General features: G+C 37.9%; 2 protein-coding genes across 2 annotated transcripts; one reads left to right on the top strand and one right to left on the bottom strand.

Moving 5' to 3' along the window:
* Positions 1-320: 320 nt before the first annotated feature.
* Positions 321-8731, top strand: LOC134003107 (pleckstrin homology domain-containing family S member 1-like). Its single transcript, XM_062442239.1, has 14 exons — positions 321-345; positions 615-709; positions 805-923; positions 1130-1264; positions 2378-2453; positions 3104-3157; positions 3690-3773; positions 4306-4352; positions 4549-4599; positions 4697-4822; positions 6288-6407; positions 7188-7283; positions 8448-8574; positions 8660-8731. Exons 1-14 carry the CDS (start codon positions 321-323, stop codon positions 8729-8731), a joined length of 1227 nt encoding a protein of 408 aa, XP_062298223.1.
* Positions 8732-11861: 3130 nt separating this feature from the next.
* Positions 11862-23791, bottom strand: dclre1a (DNA cross-link repair 1A (PSO2 homolog, S. cerevisiae)). Its single transcript, XM_062442733.1, has 9 exons — positions 23174-23791; positions 20676-22055; positions 20459-20592; positions 19030-19148; positions 17509-17652; positions 16987-17132; positions 14977-15131; positions 13865-14006; positions 11862-12419 (listed from the first exon to the last, which is right to left on the bottom strand). Exons 1-9 carry the CDS (start codon positions 23598-23600, stop codon positions 12253-12255), a joined length of 2814 nt encoding a protein of 937 aa, XP_062298717.1. The 5' UTR covers positions 23601-23791; the 3' UTR covers positions 11862-12252.
* Positions 23792-24029: the final 238 nt, after the last annotated feature.

The raw sequence follows: 24029 nt of genomic DNA, 5'->3' as shown, positions 1-24029 counted from the left end.
AACATATTCTTGAGTTACAACAATAGAGATATTGTATTTTCATATGTATGTGTTTCAATTAAAAACACAGTGCAGTTATGCCTTTTCAGGGAATTGTTTTAATCATAACATTTTCAATTTTTTCCCCATAATATTTACATCTTCTGTTTGTTAATAGAGCTCTATTTCACGCTCTGCTTTCGCATAGGCGTTTGTCTACTTGTAAATCCTACATTGTCTGTTAAAAGGTTAACTATTTCCCCATGCATATTTTTATGCTGTTTCAAAGAGACATAGACTGTTAAACTCTTGTGTTATTTTTGTTTAGGTGTGGTGTCACAATGAACAAGATCCAGAAGAGCCCAGGTGTTGTGTCACATCAGTTTTAATGTCTAATTTGGGTGTTTATTTACTGGTATTTTGCAGCTTTTTACAGTGTAGACAACTTGCTTTTATGGCTTGTCTTGTCAAAAAAGATTCATTTGACAAGGAAACCTGGAATGTGCTAATGTACTAACATAATACATGTAAACGCAGTCAACTGTTTGGATTATAGCCACTTAGTAATGTCCTTTGTTTTATCTACTGCACCAATCAAAAGATCACAAAACAATTGGCTTTTCTTTTGCCCTCAGGCGGAGCAGTGTTCTACAGACCAGCCAAAGATGTGACAGAAATCAGATCTGGTTATCTGTTCAAGTCTCCTCCCTCGAAACGGTTGAAGGCAGAGGTACTGTAACAGAGCTGGCACAATGGATGCTAGATATTAATCTTCATTTGGGTGCTTTTTTTTTTAATTCACTTTGTTTCATGTTTCTCCAACAGAAATCATGGAAGAAGAGATATTTTGTACTGTTCAAAGTCAGTGAGCAAGAACATCAACTCAAGTACTTCAGGGATCATGAGGAAATGGACAGGCCACTTGGAGGGATAGACTTATCACAGTATGTTATCAAAGAGCCCATTTTTTCTACAGTGGGTCACCTTAGAACATAAAGAATAAAACATTGAAAACATGCTTTTCAATTTTCCCCAAATCTATTTATTCCTCTTTCATTTAACTGAGCGATTTTTAATACTGTCCACCGAATGCATGAAAAATTCCCCTCTACTGCATTTTAATAAACATCTTTTTGTGTCCCTTTATCAGAATCTCACTGCTGTATGTGAGCCCTCAGAACCACCAGAGATGGAGTTGGATCCAGAAGAGCTTCAAGTGCTCACCGTCCTGTGTGCTCTACATTAGGGCTGCTGACCGGGACTACTTCCTCGTCGGGGAGAGCAGGTTGGTTCAGCTGGTTGTAGCAGTCCAAAGCAGTGAGGTAGAATTTAAAGCTTCTTTAACAACTTCCATGCATTTTACTGCACCGTAATGTGAAAAGTCCCTACAATACATACCAAACTGGAGACAGACACATAGGAATTTCTTTTCACTACTCTACTGTGTTAGGGATTTGTGGGAATGATGAGTGGCTGGATGAGCAACCAGCAACCTAAAATATAAACCTAATCTTAATCATAAAACCTGTTGCAATGCATCTGTGTTATTTGATAACAGTTTATCTTTAAAAAAAAAAAAAAAAAAGCATTTCAATCACTTTTTATTTTGTCCTAGCGTTATCAAATTTATATGGATTTTCCATAAATGCAGTAGGGCTGCAACTAATGATTATTTTTTATTATCAATTGATATATTAGTTGTTTGGTCAAAAAAAATGTCAGAAAATCTTTCCCAAAGCCCAAGATTTCATCTTGTAATGTCTTGTTTTATCCAGCAGTCCACAACCCAAAGATATGCAATTTACTTTCATAGAAGACTAAATAAACCAGAAAATCCATTCATATTATATTAAATACATTTAAGAGACTGGAACCAGATAATTTTGGTATTTTTTCTGTAAAAATGACTATGTACAATGAAAAGATGAACAGATTAGTAAGCAAATAATCTGATTGTTCCAGCTCCAAAATGCAAAAATTGCAAATATGTTTTTTTTTTTTTTTAAAGAGACTGGTATTCTATTTTATAATGGAAATGTGCAGTGCAGATAAACGGTCAGTCAGTCAGCAATTCAGGCCACAGTTGGGTTGGCCAATCGCACCCACAAGGCCCTCACTGACACTTTCATAGTGCCTCATAAAACACCCCCCCCGCCAGTTACACCTTCTGCTATTCTGAGAGTTCCAACAATTGAAATGAAATTATGTCGTGGCTTTGTTTAGTAACAGACAATCAGCTGATAATGGCTTTGGTTTCCACTCTGCTCACACCAAATTGTTGCTAAATGTCGCTTCTTTCCACATTATATTTGACTTTGGAATTGCATTTTGAATTGAATGTAATAGCCATAATTCATGTAGTCCATAAATGATTTTCATGTGCCCTTCTTGCTTTTAGCGAGTACGTGGACGGCTGGTTCTCTGAGATTTATAACGCCCTGATAAACAGGCCACATAAATTCGTCAGTCCAGAGGTACATTTAGACTTTAATTCTTTATCATATAACAACATAAGGAGACCAAGTATCTCTGTATCTATCATGTTTGTTTACCTGCTGTGTTACTGTCACTGACAATAATTTTGTATATTTTTTCTGCTAAAGGAAATGAAAAACAGACAGCAAACAATCGAGGTAAATATGAAGAAAATTTGTACGTGTTCCTCATCTGTTCACCACAAACATCATTAGTTCTTCATTATGTTTCTTTCAAAAAGAAATGCATTACACATTACTCACTGGCTGAAATGAAACCAAACAAGCTTCATCCAATATCCAATAAATGAAGCTTTAAAGTTAATTTTCGATAGTTTAGAAACAGTAGATTGACCCAAAAAAGCGATCTTAACTCGAAGTCCACGTAAGTTAGTAAGTGGACCTTTAGGTAAGAGCTTGTTAAATCCAACACGTTTCTTTCATTTACTCAAAATCCACAATACTGACATTAATATTCCTTTATTTCCCAATATCAGCTTTTTTCCTCCGTTTTCACAGCACTTTGGATGCTCAGTCTAAATTCTCAGTGTTCCTGACGATTCCTACAAATCTTCACCATATAGTTTTATTAGTCATCTATTAATTGTACTTATCCACCAGCTCTTTGACATTTCCTTTTGCTTTGACAGGTTATTTCAAACCCTCTGTTACGGAAAAAGAGTTCTGCAATAGGGACTGACAAGGTTAGTTCATACTGTAATGTTGCAACCTGAGATCTTCATGAATCATTTTAGAGAAATCCAGTTGTCTCCAACTCATAATGACACTCAAACTACACAGAAACAAAACAGTATGCTGTTGCAATCTACTTGTTATGTTAGTTAGTTTAAAGCTAATTATCAACCCACATGAATTTATGGCAGTTGGATCACTGTTTTTTTATTTGGGTGAAATTCTGATCATTTTTAGTGAAATGCCAGAACTCTTATTGTTCTTTCTCTTCTCACAGTAACATTATCCTTTTAGGTATATTCTTGGGTTGTTCTTATATAGGAAAAGAAATTACTTGGGCATACGTAAAAGTATAAACAATGGATTTGACACAAATATTAAGAGGAATGGGTTAAAAGCAACACACTGCACATTTTCATCAGGATTGTCTCATTTCTTTACGAACAAAACCTTCTGCTCTCAGAATAATGTCAAAGATAATCTTATCATTTAAATATTGAACATGTAGATGCTTTAACCTGCCTGTGTTATTTTGTCTTTTAGGTAGCCTTTGGGCCAATGATGAAAACACGGTCCAAGTCTGATCCATTCCCAAACGCTTTGGACATCATCACTGAAAAAGAAAAGGTATCTTCTCTTGACTGTTTTTCTAATTTGAAAACACAAATTGAATTCAAATGATGACTCTTTAAGGCATTAGTTAGGTTAATCGGAGGTGGCTTTTCTTTTGCTTTCTGATTGGCCGGCAGGATGAAGATCATGTGAGAAGACGAGCATCGGAGCCTGTGCATCCAATCTATGACTATCCGAGATCCTATTTAAGACAAACAAAAGTAGGCCTGCAACTGACGATTATTTTCATTAACTGTCTAATTATTTATCTTGATTTTGTTTATAAAATGGCAGAAAGTATTTTGTCAGAGTCCAAGTTGATGTCTAAAAATGTATTATTTTGTCTGAGCAAAAAAAAAAAGACATCGATTGTCATAGTTTCAGATTTATTATTTCAGCTCTAAATACAAGTTAAGACTGTTGAATCGAAACATAACTTCGACTTCAACAGAGGCAGAAATTATGTAATTGATTAATGTAACTCATAAATTGTGATGGACTGTAACTTAAAGTGGTTTGTTGTTTTTTTTGTCTCACCGTGAATAAGGTCAGGGAAAATGGTGAGACAGCTAGCTGGAGCAGTATGGACTCAGTGTGAGTTTCCCTTCCTCGTGTGTACATGTGTGACAATGTATTATTTTGATTGATAATTTGCACACAAAAAAAAAAATCACATTTATAATCACTAATTTACCTTCATTCATCAAGTAACACATGCTTGAGTTGTGAGTTTGATTATTTGAGTATAAGTGTTTTTGCCTGTTGATGTGAATGTATGTGTGTTTTGTAGATATGAAACAATGACAGAGCTTAAACAGGATGAACAGCTGGCCCACGCAGCGTAAGTTTGATGTATAATGTGCCAGATAACTGAGGAAAAAAATAATTGCTGATTATTACTGAAATCAATAGCAGTTAATTGTGACAAATGCTTCCAGGGATTGTGAAGTCGAAGCGGTTAATACTGGGACTCTGTTGAGATCTGTCACTCAGGTCTTTGACAAGCTGAAGACCCAGATCTCTCCACTGCCCACATGCGATGAGGACACAGGCGCTGAAGACAGGTAGATCTCAGATTAATCGCTGGGTCTTTTCCTCTTTTTGGGCTGTGTGTATTTTTGACTTTTCACTTTGTCTTCAGTGTCAGTACCCTACCCTGTGCTCTTTGTGTAACGTGTTTAGTCAGTGCCCTAGATACCAAAATAGCTCTCTGATCGGAAGTAACCATGGCGTCACTGGCTCAAACACCTAGACTGACAACAACAAGGGTGTTATTTTTACAGCACAAAACTGTTGACACTAGAAAGGCAGCGCCTCAGAGCCTGTTAAGCAACTCATTGACTTGGCTATTTGAAAAGAATCTTTTCCTCTTGTGAAAGAGCTCTTGAACACACAGCATGGCACAGATTATCGTCACTGATTCATACCCAACAAGCCATGAAATTGTGTGTCTGTCTATGACATCTTTACCTTTTATTTGACCGTGATGAGTGAAGATGCAGATAAGAAATACTGTCAGAGAAATGGGTATGAAATGTAACAAAGGTCCCTTGCTGGAATCTAACAAGTGTGTGTTTTGATGCAGATTTTAAGCCTTTGTATAAGCTGAAATTGATTGCATGGGTGTATAACTTTTCTTTTACATGTTAGCTGTTTTTTTTATACTGTTGTCCCAAATGAAACACTCAGTAATTACCTCTATGATGAGCTACATTGCTTGCTGCAGTCACAGTTGACTGCTTAGTTAAGATAGTAATCAGATCCATAATGTAAAGTGTGTACATCTGATATCTAAAGGAGGGAAAGTCTTCAGCTAATCAGATTTAACCTTCCTGTTTAGATTGCATTAATCACCAGATACACCAGCTAGACAATCAGTTAACGACATCCTCATTGCCTTTCCCAGCTGTTCCATGCCATCGTTTCCTGTATGGAAAATACTCTGTTTGACTGAATTTGCTATAATAACAAACTGTGTGTACATTTTGCACGTATCACACTGATATCTGATTTCTTTCTAAGTGGCCAACTGCTGTGCTGTGCATACTGAAGAATATCTTCGCTCTATATTTGGCATTAGGGTCAAGAAACTTATTTCTAAAGTACCTTTTAATTAGGAGTCATCTTGCGCCTCCACAGTGATTTGGGAGTTATTTGCTTCTCCCATGCTGCTTTTATTAACTATTTAAAAAATATAAAGACATCTGGTTGTCTTTTGTATAACTGAGACAAAATGTTATTGTACCTCTTTCAACATTCAAGCCCCTTTATTGTTGTAATTCTCTGCCACAAGGGCAAATACGGTCTTCTGTCCATCAAAGGTTTGCAAATGAGTGCCAGAATGTGTTTTCGCTATCTGCCTGAGTCACCCAGCCTGTGACTATTTTCCAACCATCTCTCCAAGCTGTCTCAAGCAGTCTTTTGTCATTTGTCAACCAAGAATACATCAGTGACTACAAGATGAATGTAACTGAGATGTGTATCAAGATCTGATCTCATAATCCCTCATGCTATTACTTGCTTTTACAGAGAAGAAACACGTCTTTCAGACTTCAGCAGCAGCTCCAGTGAAACCGGTGCCATCTCTCCTGTGGAGATGTTGGAAAGACCAAACGTGAAGACACTGCAAAAACAAGGCTCTACTGAGAGGTGATACAGAAGTAATTGAATCATGAATTTAAAAAAAACAAATCTACAAAGTGTTTGAATTCAGGAGCCTCTCTTGCAATAAAGGAACTGTAACTTTTATGTCGGTTTTCTATCAGCAGTGATAGAGACAATTCTGTGGGATATGATGATAAACTGAAGCATGAACACTCGTTCAACAGTTGCTCGACTTGTAAATAGCACAAAGAGACATTTGAAACACACTGTGGAACCGTCTGTGCTGCTGCCAATCAAACAGTCAGAAACTGCTTTGTAATGTTTACAGAGCACATATTAAAAAGGCACATTTATGCTTTGGCTACATTTAAGATGACTCAGTGAAATAAATAACCTGAAAGGAATGCTGTGACCACAGACATGTTGCTTGACTGGTTTCAGGGGTTTCTGTAGGTTTCTGCAGGCGGTGTACTAATAGTAGAATAATGATACAAGCAGCACTACACATTAAACATTATTAACTCAGCTGCAAGAATTTGAATGAGTGGTTCAAAGAAATGTAAGTCATTATCTGTACAGACACTCGTGCCACTGTAATGAAGGAGGGAGATGATAATAAGCACATACTTTTGTAACTTTGTGCACATTTCCCGTTATGAAAAAATTGAATCTGGAGGCTGCAAATGCCAGCATTGTTTATACTAACACACCTGTGTGCTTTGAAAGCTTGATCTTGGGAAATGTCAGGATTTTTATATTTCTATACAACATAGATATACAGTACTATAAAATAAGATTTTATTTGTCTTTTATTTTTTATTCAAGCCTTGACCCCATCAGCCCAGAGGAGAGAGACATTGAGGTGAAGCAGGCAGACTTGAAAAAACACCTGACACTAACAGAAGTGGACGGGAAACCAAGGTATGTTTTGTATAAGTAAGGAGGACCACTGACTTCATTATCAGTTCTTCATTGTTAATTTCTCCATATCCATTAATATTGATGTAAACACTTAAACTGTTCATGTCCCAGAAATTACACGCCCATATAGTTAAAAACATCAGGCAATGCTGGCGATGATACTGCACATCTTTATTGGCTGTTTTTGCATTTGAGCTATGGCTTTGTGCTGCGTTGCAGGAGCATGCATATTAATTAGTTTAATTGTGAAAAATCTAAATCCTCAATCCATTTGAAGATTGAGAAGACACAGGTTTACTTCTCAGCTGCTACATAAATCCGTTTATATAAATTTGGGCTTTTTCTCAAGTCAAACTCAGTTAAGTTGTTATAGACTGGATTTTAATATTAACCCAGTTGAGATTGTGTGTTTGGTTCAGGATTAACTTTTTGAAACCATTTAGAAACCTGTTAATAGATTTGATTCATCCATCAAGGCAGCAGTAACTGTAGGGCTCTGAGCTGCTTTTAATAGATTCAGAGTCAGAGTCTATGGCATCAGACAGCAGTCGCTATGTATTTAATGTGAACTGATTTACATCACCCGACTTTTCACATAGAGCAGGTCTATACTCTACTCTTTATTTTACAGAAGCCCAACTCGTTCAAAATAGAAAGACTAAGCATATGGCGAAAGCTGAAAGGAAAACTCCCCCTTAATGGGAAGAAACCTCAAGCAGAACCGGGCTCTAAGTCTGCAGCCATCTGCCTTAACCGGTTGGGTTGAGAGAGAAAGAAGGAGTGGGAGAGAGACACAGAGTATCCTAATAGTATACTAATAGTATGCATAATAACAACAATAATGACATTAACAACAATAATAACAATAGACTTACGACTAATAATAATGATAGGTGTGGTAATAATAGCAAAGGTATAGTCTGATGAGGCCTCTTGATGTGAAGTGATGAAACATCTTCAAAACTAAACACCGAATCTAGTTTACTTTGTCTGAGCACTTCTACGTATCACAGTACATGGACGACAAATGCAAACAACTGTATGACATAGAGCTACAGAATGAATGTAAAAAGCAGCTAATGTTTGTGTGTGTGTGTGTGTGTGTGTGTGTGTGTGTGTGTGTGTGTGTGTGTGTGTTTGTATGTGTGTGTGTGTTTGGGTCAGTGTGTCTGGATGGACAGGTCAGCTACATCTGTTCCACAAAGGAGACCAAATTCTGGCAATTAACGACTTGCACACTGTCAGTGCGGAGGAGTTTAACATGTATGTCAGCAAATCACTCAAGAATGAGGTATGTTCATGAGGTGAAATGTCAAAACACAAACATGTAGTGGCGTTTTTAGTCCATTTGAGAGGCAAATTGTTTGTCTTTTCAGGTGAGAGTGACCATCCTGCGTCTACCTGGATGCCTGCCTCTGCATTCATCCAGCTGTCTCTGCAGTGACTGACTGCACCCTGACCTTTAGACATGAGACAGCTACTTCTCTTACATGTCTTGGTGTGTTCAAATGACTTTTTGAGGCACTTCCTGCAGCACAGATGTTGGGTTTATACCATGTATTGCCAGTTTCTATTGATCTGTCACTCTACCAGTTTACTTGATATAAACATTAAGCAGAGTTTAAAGAGTTTAAAGTGAAGTTAAAGGTTAAAAATGAAGGATATTAAATGAATGATATTAAAAGTTATCAATAATGTCTTACATTATATGTAAAAACATTAAATGCATTTTACTTGTCAAGTGCTTGCAGCATTAACAGTGACTTGCATGCATTTTCAACTGAGCAGGAATGGGCTTAGTTAATTGTGTATTGTATTGACCGTAAACTGCATGATGTTTGTTATCAAAAGTTGTACCCAGAAGGAAACAAAGGGAAATGTTTCACTGAAACATATTTCCTCATACCGCCAGTATGATGCCAAAAAAAGGTTATCTCATCATCACACAAGCTCTTTGAACCAGCACAAGCATGTCTATGAGATAGATTAAAAAGTGCACACACGAAGATGTGTGAACAACCTACTATGTGGCTTAAACAATTTTACACTGATTTATTTTTAATCAGAACATTTTTATGCTTCAAGAGCTCACAAAGTAGAGAACCAACAGAACATTTTCTCAAATCTTTTCTCAACACTGAATCTCTAACGTGACTTCTGTATGAACACTAATTTTTAGTTTTTACTAATAAAGTGTAGGTAAGTAGTTTATACCCTGAATGAATATTTGTGTTTTATGATTCCAATACTATGATTATGCGTCAGAAAGATTGCTGTAAATATTTCAATCTTATTTGTATCTTACGACTATAACTTGAGCAGGAACATCTGAGTTGCATGACTAGTGCATGTTATCACCTAACAGTGCTGATTCATTTCCAGTGAGCTCAGTGTGCATCTGAGCTTTCTTGGTACATCACGTTACATGAAATTCCCTGCATAGATTCATATTTTTACTTTACCTTCTCTTTTATTGTTTGAAAATGCTTTGACATTAATTAGGGGTTGATGAACGATTTAGGCAGAGATAAGTATTTCTTGTTATATACACCTCCAGGAGAGTCTCGTGAATGAATCTGCAGACAGAATGGTGTTATGTCTCGCTGATTTAAAAACAGAATTGGTGACTCCAGGACGCTTGGCTGAAATGTAATTGTAATACAAATCGAGAAGATGGTTTTAATCCCTTGTAAATGGTGTCTAGTGACCAATGCCATTCACAGACGAAGACAACATCGAATAGGAATTATCTGAAATGCCTGTTCACTTGAAGTGCTACAAACCACTTTGAGCTTTTAAAAAAAGTCCACAAAACAAAAGAGAAAACCTGCCTTTTAGCTTCAGACAACACATAACAATATTATCTGATATTGTTAATATTCAGAAAAGGTATTTTCCCATGATGCTGTATGAGCCAGTCAAAGTTTCCTGTTTCATGTTTCAGTGGAGCTATTCAAAAGATTTCTGACAAAGAAACTATACAAGACTCTCAATTTTAAGACTTTCTTCAAGTGTGATGCTCAAGCTGAACTTTGTTATAAATATGCTCTATTATTAAATAAATGTATCCTTTGCAAGGGTATAGCAAATTCAGGTTGCATTGGAACACTGAATCTGTTTTATTTCTAAAATGATTATGAATACATTTTACCAGACACTGACCATTTGCATGTCTTCAACTGTTCTTTTTTCCTGTGAGGGATCATAAATATTACAAATAGTTTCAAATAGTTCACAATATTTGTCTTTTACTTACAGGGTATGTGCAGGAAATCATGTAGGAAATTTTATGTTTAATCATTTTACCAGTTTGATAAGAGCTCTTGTCGTCTTGTCTCTTTTTCAAGGATTAGTTCAGTTCATTATTGTATTTATTGATGCATACACTAAGAGACAAAGGTTATCGAATTATAAAAAGTTGGCACTAAGGTGAATGCTTGCTGGTGCAAGAACCTGAACTACAAATGTTCTTTCTTATTTCCTATCTCTGCAGGCCTGAATGTATGGGGTGATGAATATCATAATCCCCAAAGAATAGTACAGGTGTATTCTACTCAAAGATATTCTCTTACTTGTTCCTTGTTATGTGGATATAAACAATTCCCTTCTAAAGTCAGACACCACCAAGAAACAAACAGACAGAGATATAGATATGTATACACACATATACACACACACAGTGACTAAAATAGAAAAGACATTTCAACCAGCGCCCCAGTCAAACTTCAATCCAATTTCAGGTTGGCCAGACTTAATACATATCATTCATGCCTGAAGGAATACAATATTCCATTATTATTAGAATTGGCTTACTGGAAATGGCTTGCTGTGGGCATAGATAGTCATACAGTGATTATAACTACAGTGTCCAAGTTAAGTGTGTGATGACACAAGTATGATGTATAAAATACGATGAGAAGAGGTGTAATGAAATGTCTGGAACGGGTCAAAACTGCTATTTTGAGAGCACCCTTTTATGATGAACACTTTATTTTAAAATCATACCTCTAATTTGCAAAAAATGGTATACTCATTAAATCGAAATTTATAGGAATATTCCATTATCAGAAATACAGCCAGGCAGCTGTTATGGTCCTCTTATGAAGGTTTAATACATCAAAATGTAAAGTGTATTGAATAAAACACAGGCTGTGTGCCCCAGGATATATTGTGAGGATCTACAGTGCAAACATTTTCAATGTTTATATTTCGTTGTAGACAGAAGTAATAAATTGTTCATCTGCATGAAAAGCGAAGTCAAGCAGCGACTGTGAAAAGGCTGTTTTACAGAGGCTGAGATTATGAAACTGCATGTCTCTGCTGTCTCAGAGATAAACTGGTGAAAGATATGGCTGCACCTCTCTTCAAAACAAGTTTGTATTTCCAAAGCCAGAACACAACAATGGCATTTCCCTCTTTACATCATATTTATGTGACGTGGCATTGATGGGGGATGTGGGTGAAAAGGAAAAGAAAAGAAGGAAGAAAATTGTTAGAATATTTAAAAACATTTATTTTTTTCAGTGTGAAAAGTTTGAACAGAAAAAAATAGACATTAAAATAAGAATTGCACAGTTTCAAAGCAGCACTTTCAGTATACATGAGATGTAACAGTGGTAAAAGTGGTTAACATGTCAATTTAATTTTGCAATACTTCTGGATGACACAATTCAAATTGTTGTCATGATGAATGTAAAACAGAGACATTTATTTTGGTGCAGTATGCATCAAAGGACCTTTATATTCAACTGTTTCGATCTTTTCATCAACGTGAATAATCAGGGGTCTATTTCATGTTCACCTACTTCATTACATCCCCTGCACTGCGATTAAATGCTATTGTTACAAAATGAACAGAGCAGACTGAGGTGAGCAACCTCAATACAAATAATAAAATGTGTAGTGTTGAATATGTTATTGCCATGTTGATGAATGTTTTGTTTTTGCTGTTATGAACGACAGACATAAGTTACAGTTTAGCTTTAGTTTCCATGAGCCACTCACTAAAACACTTCTCCATAGATTTCCTGCTAGCCCAGCTGCCGTTATTGACTGTAGGGATGATCTTGAGGGGCTGGAGCCACTGGACGAAACGCTTCAACTCCAGAAAGCTGCTGTGTTCGCTGTACGGAATTCCTGGAAAGAAATTTTTAAAAAAAGGGTCAAACTTGCCACTAAGCCTTAAAAGTTGCATTTAAATAAAAAAGCCTAAGGATTATTAATTTTGCTGCACTGTGTTTTGCTCTCGCAGGGTTGTTTCAGGTGTAGGTGGTAATTATCACAACATCCTATTTTTCAAGAAGACGAGTCCTGTAGGGAAAGATGCCAGCAGTGGTTTGAAACTGCAGGGACTTTTACGACATCAGAATTCTTCCTACTGCCTCAATTAAGAAACGTCAAGCCCAGTGAGCACAGAGGAGATTTGGTTCGAGGTAAAAACTTGTCAAGGGGCCAGATGTCTAAAAGGGTGGGGACGTTAGTGTGACAAGCAGTGGGGCAAAATCTTACAAGAAACACCAGCTGCTCATCCCAGTCACCCAGAGGCCCAGACTGTTCTGAAGAGGAACAAGGCAGCTTTCCGATACAGGGACATCATTTCCTGTATTTCGGGTTAAGAATAAAAAGACAGCTTCAGACTGCTTCAACAAAAGCTGCTTTCTCTTGTTTGTCCTCACTTGGCTCTCACAGGTCTGATGTGCTTCTTGGCTGCTTTAAAACACATCTACCTGGAACTAAGCCTACTCAAGTGTACAGCCAATCTTCCCACATGCAGAGAACACTATTAGAAGGACTAGTAGCATGTGTGTGAGAGTGAGTGAGTGAGTGAGTGAGTGAGTGAGTGAGTGAGTGAGTGAGTGAGTGAGTGAGTGAGTGAGTGAGTGAGTGAGTGAGTGAGTGAATGAGTGAAAAAATTGGCTTCCGCCTGTCTGACACACAAACTGCTGAGGGGGAAGAAATTATGTGCGAGTGTGTGTTGAAAAAGCCTCTAGCTGGTGATTACAGGTTACAGGCTAGATGGCTGATGCTATTGATGGATCTATTCTGCAAATTAAACAAGGCATGGAAGAAAAACACAAGTCATGACCAAACTAGGGAGAACTATGGTTTAATGCTGTCCATGACTAAAGACACAAGTGACTAGAAGGTAGAAATTTCCCAGCATTCTTTTGATTTTATACTCTCTCTGTAACCTGAAACTGAGTCATGGTCCGAGTCTCCCTCCCTTTTCTACCCCTTTCGTCTCTTCTCCAAAAGAGGGAGCTGTATGCTTAACATGTGAGAAACATCAGATTTCTGGCTGGGGAAAAATGCTGCTCTTGTGATTACATCTTAGCAGTGTGTGGCATGATGACAATTAAGATTACTTGCCATTATTAAGGTTCTGATTTTGGCCTTTGACTTCACAAAACACAGAAGGGCATTCTGTGAGAGCATTAAATACTCCTATACTCGCCAAATACTTGAAGTTGCTTTGTTTATTAATCCCTTTTAGAACTTACATATTCCAATGTGAATCAAATCTTTCTGACAAATAACCGTGCAAAGATACAAAGTTAAAATTAAAAAAGAGCAGTATGTACCATAGATAGAGATGTTGCCACTTCTCTGAGGCTGAATATCTTGCACTGATTCCACCTGCTGGCTGAAGGTCCAGCCTGTGGGTTTGAAGGCCACCAGCTGATCATACTGTCCTGTAAAGCGTGCCAGGTGATCCTGCAGTTTCTGGAGATAAGATGAGGGTGACAAGGCGCACGGAAATTTCACATTCAAACATTCTAAAACTGAGGAAAGAAATATTCCTTAAAAAAAACAACGACTAAACCTCTGAGAATTTATTATTATTGTAACATCTCGTCATGGTAAGTTCTCTTCCAAAATGTATATATATATTTGTGTAGCTTGACTACTAAATTTGGCAGGTTAGATCAACAATGAAGCATCATTCTCAAACATCCACAAGCATTGCTGCTTTTTTAGTGCAGTACACTAAAAAAGACGACAACTGCCACCTCTTATAATTCACAACTAATTTTAGGCGTTATAATGATTGTCTATAAAAACATTCATAACATACTGTCAATTACAATATCATGAAGGTCACTCTGCCCAAGTTATTGTAACTCTTCTAGAGAGTCTCTGCTGAAAAGTCTCACATGCAATCCTACACCGCATCTTTTCCCTTCCAAGTCAGCCTTTCTGTGCCCAGTGATGCTTGAATTATACCAGCTCTCAGAATAATCTTTAGTTATAGCAAATTTAAATTCCATTGCCCTTTTAGAGATGTGCTCGGTTATCATAATTAGCATTCCACAATTATTTTAACTCCTGTCCTTGACTCTTGCATATGAATAGACCATAAACAGGAGTGTAAGGGAGTGTTTGCAGACCATAATAAACTGTCTAGATATAAACTGCAACAGTCATCGGTTAAACGAGAGAAATGTTAATACACAAAAATGTCTGCGGGCCATTTAAGCCATTGCTCTATTTTAATTTGAGTAAACTTGCAATGAACAGAAAGAAACTCAAGGACATCTTGCATGTTTGATGTGATTTATTTTCTAGTTATATTATTCAAATTACTGATAGTTTTGAAAAAATGCTCCTAAAATAATTTTTTTTTTGTACTGCTTAAGTCCCACCATAATCACCATGCTTTTCAGGTCAATTGATGGAAAACTGCTGCACCTACTTTGAAGGAGAGCTGCATCATGGGCAGCACGTGGACCTGAGCTGCCTTCCAATCGGTGGTTATTCGTTGTTTGACTTGTTCTGACTCCAGACAGCACATGGTGTTGTATTTGTCCCGGGAAAGGCACACTTTAGACCCCAGGACCTCTGCCAACGCTACAAATGAAGCAGAACAAAGTCTGTGTAAGAAGCAAGAATGTGCACTATTCAGGCGTTTTCTTTTTAAGACCTGGTATGCACATGCTCGCGTTAAAGAACCAGCTGTAGTTAGACCCCGTTGGCAATGGATACATTGTATTTCAGGATAAAGATTACTTGCTCCAGTATTTTACATTACAGTAACTTCAACACATGTTTGAAACTTTTTACTGTGTGTATGGTTAAGAGCACAAATATTAGTGCAGACAGTGGCTGGATACTCTCTGGACACTCTACAATAAATTGAATTAGCTATTTTTTCCCAATTCCAATTTCACACAGAGCTCGTTGTAGCAAAAGGTGATTGCAGGATGAATACACGCTGTTCAATTTCTGCAAGGACAACATCGGTTTTTCAGTACTTCACTCTATCAAAGTAGAACGGACCATTATTCATATGTGTCACCAGAGGACTGTTTGCCTCCACATGAGGACAACACACATTGAGTAGCTGTTTTTCTCAAAACAGACTAAACCACAAATGCTCCACAGCGCTCTCACTTCAGTAAAAAGATGTAATCTCACACGACCTTTCAATAGGACAAATAGGTCATGCAGTGATAAAAGGTTATAGCAATATTCCACTCATCTTGCCATTATGTTATGAAACACATTCACTTTGTGTCTAACAGTTTGTGTTGATGGTAATGCCTTACTTTCTGATATCACAGTTATATCACTATTCTCAGAATGAAATGAATACATTACCATGTCATTTTCAGCAATATAATTAGCAATCCAAAAAAACATGTCACTCACCATCAACCTGTCTAATTATCAGGCTGATGTTGACATATGGGCAGCCTATATCATCCCCCATCTCCAAATGTATTTCCAGTATAATCAGTCACTGCCATGTGAGTTGAAATATGTACCTACAGGAAAAGGCTGGATATGAAATAGACTTCTTATTTTCACTGCTTAGATTTTTGTCAAGACAAATGACAACAAGAACATTTATATTATGTTTCTGTTTGTGACGATCCACACATAGGCCCGGACTGAGTTTTGGAGGTATGGAATCAAGAACAGCAAAACAAGCTGATACTTTCTCATAGTAACATGACTAATAATTTGTTGAAATTAATAAAAAGTGCAATTACTTTTGAATGATAAGCCTAAAAGTGCCTACAGTCTTTATAGTATCAATAAGGGTATAACTATGAGCATGTTGAAGTCTGTTTTTAAATGCTTCACTTCAATGATATCATGCTCCTCATAGGCTTGAGACAACCTTGCTTCCCTTCTTTACTAAACCTAATTGAAAATATGTGGTGGTCAAGCTGACAAGATGCCTCCAATGATCCCTTCATGTGAAGTCTGACAGCAGCAAGGATTCGTCATTATTAAAATCTTAAGTTTAGACTAAGTCTTCAATTCAATGTAATTAATAGAATTGTTTGAAGTTATGAATCTGCCAGGACTGCATATTGGGCCTTCTAATAAATGGGCTTTACTTATATAGCACAAATCTAGTCTTTTGTGACCACTCAAAGCACTTTCACACTACATGTCAGATTCACCCATTCACACACACACATTCATACACTGATGAGAGGGGCTACCACATAGGGTGCCAACCTGCTCATCAGATGGAGGCTAACCATTCACACACCATTAGCACAGCCAGCGGGAGCAATTTGGAGTTAAGTATCTTGCCCAAGGATACATTGGCATGTGGACTGGAGGAGGTGGGAATTGAACTGACAATCTTCCGACTGGCGGACGACCGCTCTACCTCCTGAGCGACAGCTGCCCCTAGTAGCAGACATCTAGTCAGATAATATGAACTGCATATCCTGCAATCACTTACCCAAAAAGACCTTCTCTTTTCCCACAGAGTAGGATCCGCACACTACGAGGGTACGTGGGTGGAGAGTCACCAACTCAAAGGCTGTGCTCGCTGCAAAGTTGATGACCTCTTGCTGTTTAGGGAAGGTATACTCAGGGCTGCAATACCTACAGGGAGAAGATAAGTCACCTTGTATACCATACCTGAGTTGTGCTTGAGTAGATTAAGGACATGTACTGTAGCCCTTTCAGACAAAAATCTCCAGAAACCGAAGAAACAGGGGAAATAAACTAGGACTTCAAAGTGCAGAGAGAAATCTCAACTTGAGAACAAATTCAGAGTTGCTGTAGCTGTATTATATGTGCATGTTTTAGCCATAATTCAGCTAAGCTGACTGAGTATTTTTATTTGCAATAGCAACCCAGGGAAGCACAGTGATAAAACAGTGCAATCACAGTCCTCTGTCTCTCCTTTGCAATCAGCAACTGGACTGGTACATTCAGCGCATGCATGCATGCATGGGAGGAGGGACGAGGTACTAACGTGGTGTCCAGGTAAAGAGTCTGCACCCTGCAGCTGAGTAACTCAGGGTACATCTCCATTGAGGAATCAGCCCTGAAATCTCCAGTGTGGAGGACTGTCTGTCCATCAGGCAGGAAGAACAGCAACATGGCAGCTCCTGGACAACTAAAAGAAGAAAAAAAAAATCAGATGAGGTGAAGTTGGAGACAGTAGAGAAAAGCTATTAAAACATCAGTTGAGGTCACTGGTGATCTGGGGAAAGATATTTCACAAATATGGGAAAACTGAAGGAGATTAGTGTCTTATCAGATGTTTTGGCAAATACTGCAGGTATTTAATTTAAAGTAAGGAAAGGTCATGCATCAGATTGAACATCAAGTCTGAATTACATGTTGTTAAAGTTATGTTTGTCTCCAGTAAACTGTTTTTCATACAGTACAGAAATAATTGATACGTAAAAATAAGTTAAAAAAACATTTTTGAAAGTAGGTACAGGTCATTACAAATGTTGGTATAATTAGGCCTGAATTCAAATGCTGATTAAAGAAAATCATGGTTCAACAATAAGGCTTGCCTGATTGCCTGGGTCAAGTAAAATGCCATGTCAAGCTAGTAAATCTAGCAATTTACTCAATTGATAGGCCAAAAAACGTTTCAATCATTTTCTTTCAAAGATCATGGTATCATAAATTATACTCTCTGGCACACAGAACAGCCTCCTCCCCCGGCACGCATCAGACAATCCTGGCAATCAAGAATTGATTAGGCTCTTAGTGTGATGCATGAAATAATCTCTTAGGCTTATGTGAGCACTGTCAAATAGAGGAATCAGTGGAGTATGTGATTTTTCATTGCCATAAATACTCTTGAGAATGAGAAACATCAAAGAGGGAAATCAGGAAGCTTGGAGTGGAAGAAATGAGTCTGAAAAATGTATTTGCCATTGGATTAGGGAGTCTATTTTATTATTTGAAAAGAAATTGGGCTGATCAAAGGAATTTAGTGTTCAGTGAAATACCAAGGATGGGTCATTTCATTTTCTATATGTGAGAATGTTTTTTGCTTTGCATCTATGACAACCTGTCCGTGTTTTGTTTCGTTTACTTAAAAGATAAGACACTAGTCTTTGCTGTTATTTGATAACTGCAAATAAAAAAAAATTGAAGAAGTAAGAAACATTAACTTTGAACCCTGAATGTCATATAGAGTTAAAGTCTCCCTAATATGCCTATTAGTTTTCCTCAGTGACAAAATAATAAAATTTGATAGACTGAATTTGAAATAAGGCCTTCAACTCAAATTCAAAAAGCCTCAGTATTCTCCTTTAAAATGCTCATTTTCAAGTTTTATGCTGATATGTTGGCTTCAGTATCAACTTATTTTATGGATCAGTTGTCATCCATAAACACAGATTATTGATTTTTTTTTTTAGGTTGTGACTATTAGTGTCTCTTTGCAAAGTGTCTCTTTTGAGCCATCCAGACAGCTGAACCTGATACCAACATGAACACATCAGTGATTGACGTCAGGTGGAAGACTTACTGGTTGGCTTCCAGGAGAATGACCGTGACTCCCTCTACAGTGACCTGAGTGTTCATGGGAAGGATGTGGACATATTGCTCTGCCACTCTCAGTTTGCTCTTCACCAGATTCCCTGTGATCTGAGCAGGAAAGGCAGCTGTTAGTGTGTTTACATACATATAGTGATTCAGTTGCACCTACTAAAGCTAAAAAAACATGAACACTACATTATATTTTGCTAAATCCCCTGAAATCTTCCATCAACGTTTTCCCAAAAACCTACTTGGAAATCTCCTCAGTGATTCTGATCAAACTTTTCTACGGTATGACCTGGCATCCAAGCTGATTTTCTGTGACATACCAAATAAACAAAACCCCAGCAGAGTCCCAATAGGGTTTTGGTGCCCATAAGTCTGTTTTTAGTCTGAATCCCCAGAGAACACATATTGCACTGTGATAAATCTTGACCCACTTGATAGCAGAACTGGCATCGAATCTGGCCTCTTTCACCAATATTGTATTCCAAATATCATCTAATGAGCTATTACACTGATATATTTTTTAATTTCCTAGCTAGATAAAGAAAACGTATATTTCCTGATAAGATAAGTTAAATACTCTGATGATATGACTAATTTGAACAAAATAAAATGAAATTTCTGAATTAAAAATGCACACCTCATTTAATCCAGTTTACTGCTCAATTCACACACCTTAACTGACAAATGACTTATTCATAATGTCAAAGACCATCCAGGGTATTAATTGAAGAATAGAAAACACAAAGGTTTTCAAATTTCAAATCAACTCCAATATGGACAGAGCCATTGTCAAATTGGTATTCATAGCTGCAACTGCAAGTAAATTTTCATTACTCGAATCAATGCATTGCAGGGAGATAAATGGATCAGATATTTACTCTATGAATTCAGTGGATGAGATGAGTCAGGAAGCTTTTTAATGAGGCTCAAACAAATACGTTTTTTTCAAAGAAAGTTCTTTATAGCACCTTCAAAGAAGTGAAGCAGGCCTTCAGAGGGGAGATTGCTGTTCATTTACTTTATAAAACTGCAGATGAATCTCAATTCTGTACTTTTGCATCACCAATTTCCAAAAGGTGGTGAGTCTTTATGGATTTCAGTTTCAGTAGTGGACTCAGAGTGAGGTTAAAAACTACCAATAGCCACTTTTTCTTGCCGAGAACTTGCTAATGCTAAAAATAAAAAGGGCATAGTCCTGTGCAGTTCAATTAATATGATTCATAATTAGAACAGTAACTGACTCCTGCTGGTAAACAGTGGTGTTGCTTTATATATGGCTCATCACTGCACAGCTACAACACTGTCAGGTAAAAATCACACCATTCACTTTGACAATACATAGTATAGGTGTCAATTTGTGCCATGAAATCACACCAGAAGTCCTTCACATTTTACAACACTTGACTTACTCTGTTACAGTAGATTGGATTTGTACACTTCTTTGTCAACCCTCCGTAATGGTCTGAGTGGAAATGGGTGAGGAAGTAGGCTGTGATGCCCTCAATCACTCCGTACTGAAAGGCATCTATGACAAACTTTGTGCCTGAAAATTTTCACAAACGCTTTTAGATTACAAAACACAAGGATTAATGCAGCGATATATATTATATACTGTCATTCACTGACCTGGAATCTTCTTGTAGAACGGACAACGTGGAAGGTCCCCTACTTCTCCATCACCTTTTCCTCTGTTCCATCTTCTTCTCCATCCTCTGTTCCCACCTCTTCCTGCTTCTCTGTGAGCATCCGTTGCATCACTGCTTGTAACAGTCACTGTGCTTTTTGAGGTATCTGCGGTTGTGTCAGTCTTTCTCTGTCTGTCTCTCCTCCTCTGTCCTGAGTTCTCACCAGGAGCTGCACTCGAGGTCCCATTGAGTTCACTTGGCCCACTGTTGTTCTCTTTCGCCTTCTCTTTGAGGGGTTTGAGCCCAAAAAACACTCCAATGTCCATCTGCTTCATACAGGAGGCCTGACCTGCCTTGCTCTGGCACTTCTGAGGCGCCATGTTTTGAGATCTTGGGACAACAGAGGTTTGAGATGAAGGAACTTGAGGAGAACCTGACTGAGGATGCTCTGATTGAATAATGCTGTCAGTAAAGTTATTGGAATGCAGGTTATCTGAGCTGAGAAGAGTTTCTCGCAGCCGCTCTAAAACAATACTCTGTGGAGACTGAATACTACTTTTACATGGACTGATTTCAAATTCACCCGTGGAATCAGCTCTGTTTTCAGCAACCGAAGAAGCAGCTAGCTGATTACTCGCTGCTAATGATGTAATTGGCTCCAGCTGGGTGTTTGAGAGAGCTACTAGCACCTTATTGCTTTCAAGATTATCTATAAATTCAGTGAAGAGCTCATCCTCACTTGAGAACTTGTCACTGAACAGAAGCATAGAGTCGTCATTGTCATTTTCAGATGCATCATTATCAAAAAGAGCTTTTCTAGGTCCACTGTTAATGACTTCGGTCTCAGCAGGGAACTCAGACAGAGGAGAGTAGGATATTGCCTCAATGTTGTCAGGAGAGGGTTCACTTCTGACAAAACCGTCACAAGCTTGCCCTCCACTCTCTGCCTTAAGAGGAGTAGATGAAAGCTCTGTTTTACTTTCTTGGGAAGAACTGATAGACTTCTGGCCTTTAGTAGAGGACGACCAGCCTTTCTTTTTCTTAAAAACTTCTGGACCAGGTGAGCGCAGTAACAGAAGGCCATTTGTACGTTTAGATGGAGGTGTTCCGGTGTGATCAGTGAGAGAGGAAGCACTATGATTAGAAAGGGCAGAGATACTGAAAGCACTGTCCTGTGATGTCTCTAAAGCAGAGTCATCTACCTCAGAGTCTTTCAGTCCTGGGAGACAACTGAGATTAGGCTCCCCGCTGGTCCCCGCCTGCTGGGACAGACTGAGGAAGCCTGTGTCGCTGTTTGCCCGACTGTGGGCCAGAAGTGTGTGGTTGAATTTCTTGTAATGGTTTGGAATGGTAGAGGAGCAGCGGAGGCCAGCTGGACACTCTGTATGAACATATAGACACCAGTCATCAGAGCAGTAGGATGGATAATAATCAGAATTCAAACCCCTAAAGACAAAATCTGAGTGCAGTTTGACAACATTTACACAGATGTTTGTTAATGGGCACGCCACCAATTTACTGTTTACTTGTTACAAAAACTAGAATCCAGTCTGTTGTGTAATGTCAAAAATGGCTCTCAAGGGAGCTTTCTAAAGTCTGAGAAAATAAGCATTGGAGTCCTTCCAGACTGAGGTTTAATTCGACTCTAATACAACCATCATAAACGTGGGAATCATTCCCGTTGCTACCGTCCATCCCACATGAATACACCGCAATGAAATACACTTTCAGGGTATATTATGGGATATGTAGGATTTGGTCCAGTTTAACAGAATATTTCACCTCTGCTGCGTCAGTTTTGACCATTGTGTTTTCTTTAATCTGCCTCTTTGTCAGTCCCACATCTTAACCCTCTATAGCATGATTTTTTTTATTTTTGAGGAAAACATTTCACCCCATTTTGAATTAATGAATGAATTTTGTTTTTTGGGAGGTTGGGGATCCCTGAAAATGTATCCATCATAAAATCTTCCCCCAACAAGATATTGTTTTGCCTCAGGGCAACAATGTGCTATAAGGGTAATGAAACGCCATGGTTTTCTATAGTACATTTGACAGGTGAAATGAGAAGAAAACAAGCGTTTTGACAAACATCCACCAGCAATGTATGTAAAGTTATTTGGATTTAAACATGTGAACCAATCGCTGGGACTGTGTCACATATGACGGAAAGGACTGCTCCACCCCCAAATAAAAGGTTAAACCCATAACCTATACAATGTTTCATTTTTTTTTTTAAAACATGAGATCTGAAAACATGGTTTGTTTGTCTTTAATGTATAAAATGACAATAATCATCATATTATCCATTAATAAAAATACCATGCATGAGTCTGAATACAAGATGACCTGTGTGGGGTAGAGGACTATAAATAAATACATGCATAGAGCTAGGTTGATGAGTTTCAGGTGTGAATTCTCAAATTCAGTTAATCAAAAACTGGTTGTGACTGTGTTATTTATGTTTAAGGAGAAGGATGGAAATGTATGGATATATACCTTTGCATGTGTCCCTGGGGGTGTCAAGACATTCAGCAACATGCCACCTTTGAGACTGTACCAACAGAATGGAAAAAGGCATCTGACAGATGGGACAAAAGTGTCCAGAGGATGGTCCCTCAGCTGTATTCAAGTCACGTGTGAGTGTGTCATGATTTTGAGAAGATGTTGAAGGTGTCACTGAGCTGGTGTGCTCTTCTTTATCAACATGAGCAGAACTGACATCGCCACTATCTGCAGCTTTGACTTTAACATCACTGCCAGGTGACTTGACTGAAGAAGGAATGTTTCTCTTTGATGTTTTTCTGGAGGTGCATCTTCTCTTGGCCACAGCACCAGTCACAGACGGCGATTCGCGTCTCTTCTGTTTCTTCTCGAGGGGTTTATACTCCCAAATGTCCTTTTCAGAGTGGTCCTTCTGCGACATTTGCAGCAAAAAGAAGGCGTCCTCCAGAAAGCCCTCGTTATTACACAAGACTCAATGTTTGATAACATCCCGTTACGGAAGACTAACTAAACTATCGACTACTAATACTGTGCGAATAGAAGTCTCTTCGAAAATAGTTTATCGTAACTGTTAATTACAATTTGTAGCTAACAATAAGCTTCAACTCATAACTGTCCGTTTGCAGCACTTACCGCCACAGTGCAACAATGAATCTAGTAAATGCAACTAGAGAAACAGAGCCGCACTTTCTATACATTTTGCAAAACTGTTGTATTTAAAGACTGAAAAAAAAAATCAAGAAGTAGTCATATGATGATTTATTCAGTAATATGAAACTATAATTGTGAAAAATATGATAATTATACCGATTATTATTTTGATTTACTATTGACGAAATCAGCGGTATCA

This window comes from Scomber scombrus, chromosome 21, assembly GCF_963691925.1.
Source record: "Scomber scombrus chromosome 21, fScoSco1.1, whole genome shotgun sequence".
NCBI classification, from domain to species: Eukaryota; Metazoa; Chordata; class Actinopteri; order Scombriformes; family Scombridae; genus Scomber; species Scomber scombrus.
Note: the sequence above shows the minus strand (reverse complement) of the source record. Positions and strands in the feature narration are given on the sequence as shown.

What these genes read in the sequence shown, in the direction of transcription:
- dclre1a (XM_062442733.1), bottom strand. Translation starts at nt 23,600, where the DNA reads ATGTCGCAGAAGGACCACTCTGAAAAGGACATTTGGGAGTATAAACCC. An exon ending in GTTCTACAAGAAGATTCCAG is followed by an intron (nt 20,593 to 20,675) that starts GTCAGTGAATGA and finishes GAAAATTTTCAG; the next exon opens with GCACAAAGTTTGTCATAGAT. An exon ending in TGGCAACATCTCTATCTATG is followed by an intron (nt 12,420 to 13,864) that starts GTACATACTGCT and finishes ATTTCTTTCCAG; the next exon opens with GAATTCCGTACAGCGAACAC.
- LOC134003107 (XM_062442239.1), top strand. Translation starts at nt 321, where the DNA reads ATGAACAAGATCCAGAAGAGCCCAG. An exon ending in GGAGGGATAGACTTATCACA is followed by an intron (nt 924 to 1,129) that starts GTATGTTATCAA and finishes TCCCTTTATCAG; the next exon opens with AATCTCACTGCTGTATGTGA. An exon ending in GACACAGGCGCTGAAGACAG is followed by an intron (nt 4,823 to 6,287) that starts GTAGATCTCAGA and finishes TTGCTTTTACAG; the next exon opens with AGAAGAAACACGTCTTTCAG.